Here is a 9,658-nt window from a genome sequence, read left to right as displayed (position 1 = left end):
CATGTTGTATATTTATTTTCCCTTGGGGTGCAAGTAATAACAACCATTTTAATAAAAAACTCAATAGCTGGATTATTTTCAGCCAACATTTTTTATTACATATTAAACTACAATTGCGCAAGCTACTTTATAAGTATCGTAAGTTTGACATTTGATTTTGTAATTTCTGCAATTAACTCTACTGAAAAAGTAGCTTGCGCAGATTCATTCATAATTTATTGTTACATTTTTCTTTAATATTAAGAAAACATTTTACATAAAATTGTTCAATGCATTTTCATGAGATTTCCCGTTCTCGGTTTTTCCTTTGTTTAATTTGTATAACTACATATTTATGTAAATGTTTGTATATTTGTATGTAAAGATTCATTCCATTGATGGTGTTTGCATTTCGAGATTGAAATAATAATAAGTTTACAAAATCAGTGGAACGGCTTAAACATAACACTGGAAGCTGCTGAAGCGATATAAAAAGTTGAATTGTTAGTGAGCAGTGCGCGGATTAAAGAACATAATACTTCGGTTTGTGGCAGTTCAACATATTTTTTAAATAATTCTGTATGAGAAATACTTGGAGGGCATATTGCTCTGGGGATGGAGTCGAATTGGAATTGAGCTTATTAGCTGGTTGGAAAGTGTTAGATACAAAGGCATCAACAGTTATTATTTACGATTATGTGATCTAAATATGTATACATATATAAATGTAAAAATGTTTTATACTTTGTCCTATTTTATTTTTGTAAAAGTTCTGTACGCTGCCATTGTTTAGTGCTGTTATCCATGATTTCGATTCTTGTTTTTTATAACACCGCTGCGATTCAATAATTTTTTCTCACTTTAATTAATATTTTGCATTTCGTATTTTGGAAGAAGAAGTACTGGAGTAGATAAAACATTAGTATTTTGAAAGTTTCAGTGTATATAAATAAATTAGTTATTAATCAACAATATTTGTTTAACTGCTCATGGTACAATTCGTGGCATATTTATAATATAATGTTTTTCCTTAAATGTGTTTAACTTAAATATTGATTGTTGGTTAGGTACAAAGAAAAATCTCATGGCTTATATTGTATACCTAATCAATAAGTATTTTTTGAATCGGCTTTTAGGCCAAAAATCAGAATAAACTAAACACTGATGTAAAACTGTCATGAAGCTGCGTTTAGTATATTCCTATAAATTGCATAAGAAATCGAATTGGATTGCTGCATAAAATTTGCTTGCGACTAGATTGAAGTTTGTTGCTCTTCGACTTACTTATGCGGTGTAGCTATCGAATCATATATGTATATCATATACGCGTATGTAAATATAGTTAGATGGATAAATTTGTTCTTATTACACTTTAACTAGCGCGGCTGCCTTGAGAAGGGAAGAATGATTCAAATATTTACGATTGTTCCCTGGTTGCCAATTAGTGTGGTATTTCATTCGCAAATGTACCACTCACAGACAGTTTTTAAACTTGACTTAATGTTTTTGCATTGAATCAAACTATTTTTGAACAATCGGTTCCCTCCCAAAACATCGCGTATCTACGACCATATTCGAGATTTCATTCGATAAAACGGGTTACGCATTCTTTTCTTAAAAGCGAGCAGCCACGAATAATTCTACATGTGTTGATAGGTTAATATATACTTATGTGCCCAAACCACTGAAAGCCTGTTAGACAGTTGTGCCGTAGGCGTTATTAAAAACGGCTCGAGAACTATCCGTATCTAGCGATATATCTTCGGGACTGGCCAAGTCCACGCGCACATTCGAATTAGTTCGACGTCGGGCAGTTTGCGCAGCGCCCCAATTACTGAGAGTCCAATGGAAACCGGAGGAGCTGGCAGCCGGTTCGGCGTCCACCTTGACCTGCGTGCATACCTGCGTATTAAATGGGAGATTTAGACAACTGCTCATAATCAGGCTTAACTCTGAAAATTTTAATACCCTAATCAATCATCGGTCAATAGTAGGAAGCATTCAGTATACACTCTTATTTCTTCTAACATTTAAAGATTCTACAGATTAAGTACCCAAAGATAAACCCTGATAGATGGACTTTTAAGCATCCCGAAAGAAAGAAGTAATACATTCGTAGTTTGGTATGTAACTCACCTCACGGTTTCCGCAGGGTAATGTTTCTGTGCCGTTGCCCAAGGCAGAGCCCGACACAGATCCTGACCCGGAGTCACGGGTGCTGCCAATGCTGCTACTGCTGGCCAGCGAGTCATTGCTTGATTCAATGACCGCTCCTCGGTACCGCGCTACGGCCTGAATAGCCTCAATAGTTGTATCAATTGAGATCTTTTAGCATGGCATCATAGAAACTTACCATGGCATCCCCGCCTTGACAGTCTTCGATCGATTTGAGAATTTCCCAAACGAGCTCCGAGTCTAAGGGGATGGGCTGCTCGGTGTCACGATTGTAAATGGCAATAGCAATGTGAACGGGATGGGGCACGGGCAGCGGAATAAGCAGCTTTTCCGTCACGCTCTTCTCCCCGCATTTCTGCTTCCACGGTCGCCAGACCTTCTGGGCGTCTTGTGGTGTCTTCGGCACATGCTGGGCACGGTGCGCACGAACCCTCGGTGTGGTCAGTCCCACTGACATATCCCTGTTAAGAACTTTATAAGCATCACTCAATCCAATTATTTTTCATACGTTTTTACCTCTTCTCGGGCTTGCGGAAAGTGAGCGTTATGCGAGAGCGTGGGTTAAATGCGGTGACCTCTAGGAAGGGCAGATGCACCTGGACGTTGCCCCGCGGCGCGTACACGTTGCCGAGCAGATCCAGGCCTTTGGAGCCAATCACATCGTTTGCATTCTTCACCATCTCGGTATAACGCATCAGATCGAGCGAGGCATGTGGTTCTAGTTTAAAATGTGTATCATGTTCAGTCAATGGCGTTAGAAAATCTAAACTAAATATGTCGGTGTATATAAGACCAGCCAGTCCAGGCCAGTCGTTAACCGTGAGACCCTGTACAAAAATAAACCAATTTATTATTGTTGTTCAAATGTTTTGGTGATATCTTTTTACCTTATTATCCCAGAATTCTTCTTCGCTAATCGACAGTCTGCCGATGACATGTGACGGATAATACTTCTCTAAAATATGGGCGGCCAGTTGTATAGCGATCTGAATAAAAAACAATAAATGCTATGCAAAACAAAAGTTTTAAGTCCACACAAACCTTTAATTCTTTGGTATTCAACTTGATACGCGATTTGACCTGAGTGGTCAGCGCCGTCTGCAGTTCCCTTCGTCGCTTCTCCAGCTTCTCGTGCAGCGTACTCATCAGGTCCTGCGCCTCACGGTCCAGCGATAAGTACGGACCGGTTTTACTGATTTGGGCGGAAAACGGTCCGAAGCAAGCCTCGACAAACTGGAGGAAGTCCTGCTGCGGCTGTAGGACCACTCGCTCTGTGGCATGCTGGTAGGCCTGCAACTCGTCCAGTTCCATCTTAGCCTCTAGAGCGGCCAAAGCCTGCTCTGGTCGGATGATGAAGTAATAGTCCAGTGCCAGTCCGGGTCCGGCGATTCGTTTTACAGCGATGCTATCCGAGGCCGGCACACGTCCACACTTCTTTATGAACAAATGGTAGGTGAGCGAGTCCCAGACCAGGCGAAGGGAATATCGAACGACTCCAACTAAGTGATGGAAACGGTAATACATATTTTCTTACATTTCAAACACTAACGAACCTATAAAAACGACTCCCGCTGCCAGGGGACAGATAACCGTGGCCATTAGAACTGCCGCCACCGGCTGCAGCACACCCTGAATCAGAAGATTCCACACTATGGCTTCCAGTAGAATGCAGTAACGATTTTTCGTATTATCAGGCGCGTCCAAGTCATATATGAGGATCATGTAGATGTGGAGTAGTAGTACAAATACGGGAATCCATAGGGGTGCAGTCACAGCCAGACCAATGCTCAGCAAACTGGCGGCCAGGCAGATAAGTGGAAATGCGAATAATATAACAATCGTGCCCAGGAATCCTTTCACAAAATAGTTCCAAGTTCGGTTTAGATTTCGTGTCAATCCCTTGCCAATAAAACCTTAAAAGAGTAAGATAGAATAGTAATTTGAAACTAAATATGTAACTATGTTAAAACTAAGCAGAAATCAAAAGCAATTCAACTTGAAACTTACCCGTGTCCGGTTCCGTCTCAAAGTGAGTGCGTGATTTTGATATATGACGCCACAATTCGATAAGACGTGAGGCCAGCGTCTGCGTGATACTTGTCTTCCTTGGGAACAGTGTGCCGTTGATCTGCGATAGCTCCAAATCGGGCATAAAAGGCTTCACGCAGCAGAGAGCGCGCAATCCCAGAGGACTGCACCAGGGTACGAGTATACCCAGAAGGAACATCATGTTCCACGACCAGCACCAAATCCGCTGGATCATGTTTAATAGGCGCCAGAAAGGCCAGCGGGTGCTTGTTGTGCGGATAATCTCCTTTTCCACCAGAAACACCGGCTGGCTGGGATCCGAGCGGGGGGTAACAATACTGGTGGCATGCTGGCTGATTACAGTAGGAATTACGTCCGACTGGCCCTGAAAGTTGCGACGGATGATCCACGACTGCGGCGACCAGATGCGGCACGCCCACTGAAAGCTTCGGGTGGGAGTCTTGGCGTTCTTCAGCTCCTTAAGCAGCACTGGCTCCCGTTCCTTCATGAAAGCCAGGTCCCGGGACAGGAAGTAGGCCGTCTGATGCAGGTTGTGCTGGGTGCACATTTTCAGCGCCTCCTCGTGGGCCGACCAGGCGCTCTTATGAAGACGGTTCTCCTCGGCGTGGCGTAGCTTGGAGCGCAACCAGGGGGCAACCCGCGACAGCACGGAATGGTCGTTGGCCAGACACTTCTTGTGGTCCTCACGCGTGCGCTTGATATTTTGCTCCACCTTGTCCACAGCCTTATACATGATTACCACCGACTGGGCCTGCTGCACAAGAAGTTCAGGCACTCCAGCGCCCAGCTCCGCCAATTTGGCATTGGAGACGATAGAGCTATAAACGCGCTGCAGATACTCCTTCATAACAGCCTCGTTCACCTCCTCCTCGATCTCCTTGTCGTTCAACTTCTTGGCCCGCAGCTCGGCAATCAGACGCTCGCGGAAGTGCAGAAACCAGCCTCGCGTCTCCCTCTCCAGAATGCCAATCAGAATTGGCAGCGCTTTGCGCATGATGTCGCGGCAGAACAAGCGCAGGTCGATCTCCTGCCCCTTTGGCGTTAGGAATAGGTACGGCACGGGCTGGCTGACCTCGCAGCTGTTAAAATCGAATTTTTCCATTGTGGCACGACGCAACATCTTCCGGACATAGGAGCACAGGCCATCAAGGCAGTCTTCGAACTCGGGCTGTAAAAAACATTTTTAGAATACACTAATCATTACACCAAATGATAGGATATACAATTATGGATTTCAGATACAAATTCGTAGTGATCCTTACTTATTTAACAGTTTCTTAAACATATTTTAATTATTTCTTAATTCGGTATACACCAGACCAAAAAAATGCTTACCCGACAAACCAACTCGGCTATGAGAAATCGGCAGCGCTCCTCCTTGATCTTGTAGTCCAGGTTGTGGGCCAACAGAGCCGGTACCCCGATAAACATGTCCGCCAGCTTGGTGAAGGATCCCAGCAGACCGTGCATTGCCTGCACTACGGAGAAAAAGTGCGAAAATATCCTTGCTCGGGCCGTGACCACCACAAATCGGGCAGCCAGGGCCAGGTCGCTCAAAAAGGAGTCCTGGGCCCGCAACTTTCCTTTCTGAAGTAGTTGGGACAGTCGCCACTTGTGCACCTGACCAGGAAAGTGAATACTGGGCACGTCAAACTCGCTGTGGAGGAGTAGAGATGCGGATTAGGTTGAGGTCATTGAAAGATCAAGGCAACATAAAACACGTACATAAATGAACTAGATAAATGACAAATTGTTGGCATGCACAAGCGTGTTCCAGATTCAGAATTATGGTTTGCCCGATTCTAAGTGAATAATTTATGTTTGAATGTTTGTGTAAGTATGTGAGTGTGACTGGGGTAAGTATCTTGGGGTCTGTGAAGAACTCATTTCCTTAGTAAACACACAGGATTTTCGTAGTAAAATGTTGCTTACATCAACACTCTCAGAAAATAATGAAAACACTTTTAAAATATTACAAGCTAATTTACACAAGTTGTTTCTCGGAGTATCTTTGTTGTCTTTAACATTTTCTTTACATTCCACAGGTCTTTAACATGCAGATTTGCTTTAAAACTTTCGTTTCAGTTTAACCAACATGCAAATTTATAGTAGCGGGTTTGGATAATGACTTAACTTCTAAACAAATAACATTGAGTAAATAATGATAATGTATGTACAAACGGAAGAACACCGACTAAACAGATTTAAATGCAGCGGCAGAACTTTGCCAAGGCCTTTGCTGATCGCCTTTTTAATAGTGTTTATTTACCCATTTTTACGTATAGTTTCCAATTGTTCCAAAGTTAATTTCTTCGGCTTTCCATATTTATCCTTTTGCAAGCTTTACAGAAATATGTCACATACAAATTGTTGTTTACCGTTTCATGTTTCATTGGCAAGTGATACACAGAAATAAAAACACAATAGTATTGGGGCATGCGTTTAGTTGAGTTAAGAAACAAATAAACAGACTACGATAGCTGATATCGTATTCATTTTTATATAGATTTGGAGCATGCCTTAATTTGATTTTGCGTTTGCTGGGTGCAAAGTGTCGCATAATGATAGGCAATGGTTAAGGAACTCAAGAAACGAAAGAAACCACTATCAGGTGTGGGGGATGTGGCGAAAGCACTGTTAATCAGCTAGCTGTTAACTGCTGCACAATAGCTCTTTTTGCTTGTTAAGCTGGCAATTGCAAGCCACTCCATCCATCATCCGTCAGCCACCATCCACTCATCCATCAATCTATCCATCAGCGCAATGAGCAGCTCTGTCTCGTGACCGCAAACTCACCCAGTTTCCCGCAGTGTCTTCAGCTGGGCGCTCGTCAGCCGGCGGGGCTCTCCACTCCCGTCCGATGCAACGGCGTCCAGTTCGTCAAAGGGAGGCGCTATAAAGAGGTCGCGCAGATTAATGGGACGAGTTTTGCGGCTGCTGACGCTGTTGGTAGCGTTCCTAGCCGTCAGATTTAGACCACTGCTGGCCAAAGCCTGGGGTAGAACTGAAATGCGACTCGGTTAACATGCGTACATCACAGAAACCTATGCAGGTGGCTACTCACCAATAGGAAAGCTCTTCCAATGGTAGAGGAACTGCTCGGCTACGCTTTTGATCTGCTCCACCAGCTGTTCCACCTCGGGCGGAGCCCCTACCAGGTTGATGTTGAATTCGATGGGCTCCCGCTCGGGACCGGCCAGCGTCTGGGGGCGCAGCATCTGGGTGCCGGAAGCACTGACCGACAAGGTGGCCGGCACAGTAGCCGGTGCCGGAACCGAGGCGGCCTGCAGGGACATGGGCATCGTAACTGGGCGCAGCCGTTCACTCTAGTAATGGGTCCATTCCTGATTGGAACGAAAAAATGCTGGAAAGATGGAGAGAAAGTTAATTGTATGGAAAACTAGGTAATCGGGTGTGCATCAGAAATCACAGAGCGTCCATTCAGCAGAATCATCAGAAGTTTCTTATGATGATGGCCATGGCACCCCTGAATAACTAAAAGGAATATAACAGTAACACTTATAGACACCAATTATAGTCTTTGTAGCGATGTCTACCTATATGCCCGTCCCTGGGAGATAAAAGCAGTAAAGAAATGATTTCATGTGGAATATAAATAAAGCTATGTGCATAAATATTTATATTTAACAAAACCTTAAGCTAGTTAAAAAAAATTTGAATATAGTTCTTAAATATTGGTTGGTTGGGGCCTTTTGGGCCTCTAAATTGTTCAGTGGTTATTTAGAAACAAAGCTGTATCACCTTTAAGGACTTTATAACTAGAAGGGTACACTCTGCCTTATAAATGGCACCCTAATTGTTTAGCACTTCATTATTCATATTAACTAGAAGTCTCTGGCCCAGATTCTTCCACGACGAACTAGGATGCTTTGGAAGAGTATCGAAAGAATCGGCAGCCAAGACGCCAGTTCCTCATTCGTGTTATTTTGATGGCTGACCAAGCTAATTGAAATCGCACAAGCGCGCGCAATATTAAAATTAATGATCTAATTGAAAATTCACTGGCGCATGTGTAATGGTGAGAATAGTTCGGATTCCATGGGAATCAGAGAGAGGAAGAGAGTCCAGATGTAAACAAATATGCACTGCTTTGAATTCTTCAGCTCCTCGCACTCAGCATACTCACGTAAGTTAACTAACTATCCGATTCACAAACAATTTAGCTCCAGGAGGGTCGAAACGAGTTTGTCGTACTGTCTGGAAACCCGAGTTTCACCTGCCGCAGGGGCACCTGCAGACTGCAGACTTCAGCCACCACCTACCACAACTTACACCCAATTTCGCGCATCGCTTGCGTTAATGGGGTCCCCAAATGTGCCGTTCCACGCCCATGAGTAGACACTGTACTGAAGTGCCCCCCGCCAGTTAACCCACTCCACGCCCCTGCCCCAACGAGTCTTATTGTTTAATTGCCGCACACACACACTCGCACGCGCGACGAGACGCACACGCACACCTATACGGCACACACAAGGCGTTCTGTGTTGTCGTTGTCGGTTTTGAGTTACAACTGCCTTTTACCTCGCTGCCAATATCAAATTGCTGGAGCTTCGGACTCTGCAGGCATCGTAGTGGCGACTCGCAAGATCAGAAGGCTGCGTTTTTCCGTTTTTCGAGCAGACAAACAATACACATACGCTCTTTTCAACGCACCAGTGTGACCGCGAAACTATCTATCAGCCATACCGTCCGGTATTCCAAACGGTCACTCTGCAAAGAAATGAAATGCTGGCGATGGTCAACTCACGTGCTCGTGACTATCGATGGCTCGGCGAGAAATCGGTGGTTCGAGTGACCAGGGCTGCACTTGCGGTGCTAACGGTAACAATTCAAAATCAATTTTATTGAGAGCAGAAGCGCTTGTGGCTTGTTTCTGGTTAAGAAAATCAGGCACCTAAAAATTGATGGTTTTAAATTAGTAGTCTCTCTGTCACCCATATCGCCCCAATATTTATTTCTTTTTGATATCCTTGATGCACACCATTAAAAAATTTTAAGAAAAATTTGTTTTGACCCGTTACTCTGACATATTAACTTCTACTCTTGGAAATATCATTATTTTAATATTTCAGAACTTTGAATAAAATCTAAAACAAATCGGACGACTTTATCATATAGCTGCAATAGGGCACGATCGGATAATTAATGTCAAAAGAATACATAGACCGTTATATTTCGATTTCGGTAAACATATACGGTAGTAAATTGAAATGAAACATGGTCTTAAAATTTATGTAATTAGTTTTTAGTTTTCTAAAAATCGGATAGATCTGTACATACAATGTTCCCACGAGAACATCTGCAAGGGTATGGAAACTTCGGCGTGCCGACGTTAGCTTCCTTTCATGTTTTTTAGTAATATCGTCTTGTATTAAGAGTGTGTCTCAGCAAATATATTTAAGATATGTCCATTTATATAGGCCACATAATTCAA

General features: G+C 43.4%; 1 protein-coding gene across 4 annotated transcripts; it reads right to left on the bottom strand.

The window, feature by feature from the left end:
* Nucleotides 1-72: 72 nt before the first annotated feature.
* Nucleotides 73-8,914, bottom strand: LOC119559940. 4 transcript variants are annotated; one of them, XM_037873148.1, is made up of 13 exons: nucleotides 8,746-8,914; nucleotides 7,268-7,567; nucleotides 7,000-7,207; nucleotides 6,473-6,544; nucleotides 5,539-5,860; nucleotides 4,162-5,371; nucleotides 3,708-4,067; nucleotides 3,196-3,653; nucleotides 3,042-3,140; nucleotides 2,671-2,981; nucleotides 2,333-2,615; nucleotides 2,116-2,280; nucleotides 73-1,881 (listed from the first exon to the last, which is right to left on the bottom strand). In XM_037873148.1, the coding sequence occupies exons 2-13, from the start codon at nucleotides 7,503-7,505 to the stop codon at nucleotides 1,675-1,677; spliced, it is 3,933 nt and encodes a 1,310-aa protein (XP_037729076.1). In that variant the 5' UTR covers nucleotides 7,506-7,567; nucleotides 8,746-8,914; the 3' UTR covers nucleotides 73-1,674. The 4 variants fall into 4 exon arrangements, with proteins under 4 accessions (XP_037729076.1, XP_037729078.1, XP_037729077.1 ...); XM_037873150.1 differs by having other exon boundaries at nucleotides 2,116-2,271; nucleotides 8,746-8,913; XM_037873149.1 differs by lacking the exon at nucleotides 8,746-8,914 and adding an exon at nucleotides 8,351-8,514.
* Nucleotides 8,915-9,658: the final 744 nt, after the last annotated feature.

The sequence above is a fragment of the Drosophila subpulchrella genome, unplaced genomic scaffold (assembly GCF_014743375.2).
Source record: "Drosophila subpulchrella strain 33 F10 #4 breed RU33 unplaced genomic scaffold, RU_Dsub_v1.1 Primary Assembly Seq354, whole genome shotgun sequence".
In the NCBI taxonomy this organism is placed as follows: Eukaryota; Metazoa; Arthropoda; class Insecta; order Diptera; family Drosophilidae; genus Drosophila; species Drosophila subpulchrella.
The sequence above is the reverse complement of the archived record's forward strand: the minus strand, read 5'-3'. Positions and strand labels throughout refer to the sequence as shown.

What these genes read in the sequence shown, in the direction of transcription:
- LOC119559940 (XM_037873148.1), bottom strand. Translation starts at nt 7,505, where the DNA reads ATGCCCATGTCCCTGCAGGCCGCCTCGGTTCCGGCACCGGCTACTGTG. An exon ending in TTGGAAGAGCTTTCCTATTG is followed by an intron (nt 7,208 to 7,267) that starts GTGAGTAGCCAC and finishes GTCGCATTTCAG; the next exon opens with TTCTACCCCAGGCTTTGGCC. An exon ending in GTCAAGGCGGGGATGCCATG is followed by an intron (nt 2,281 to 2,332) that starts GTAAGTTTCTAT and finishes ACAACTATTGAG; the next exon opens with GCTATTCAGGCCGTAGCGCG.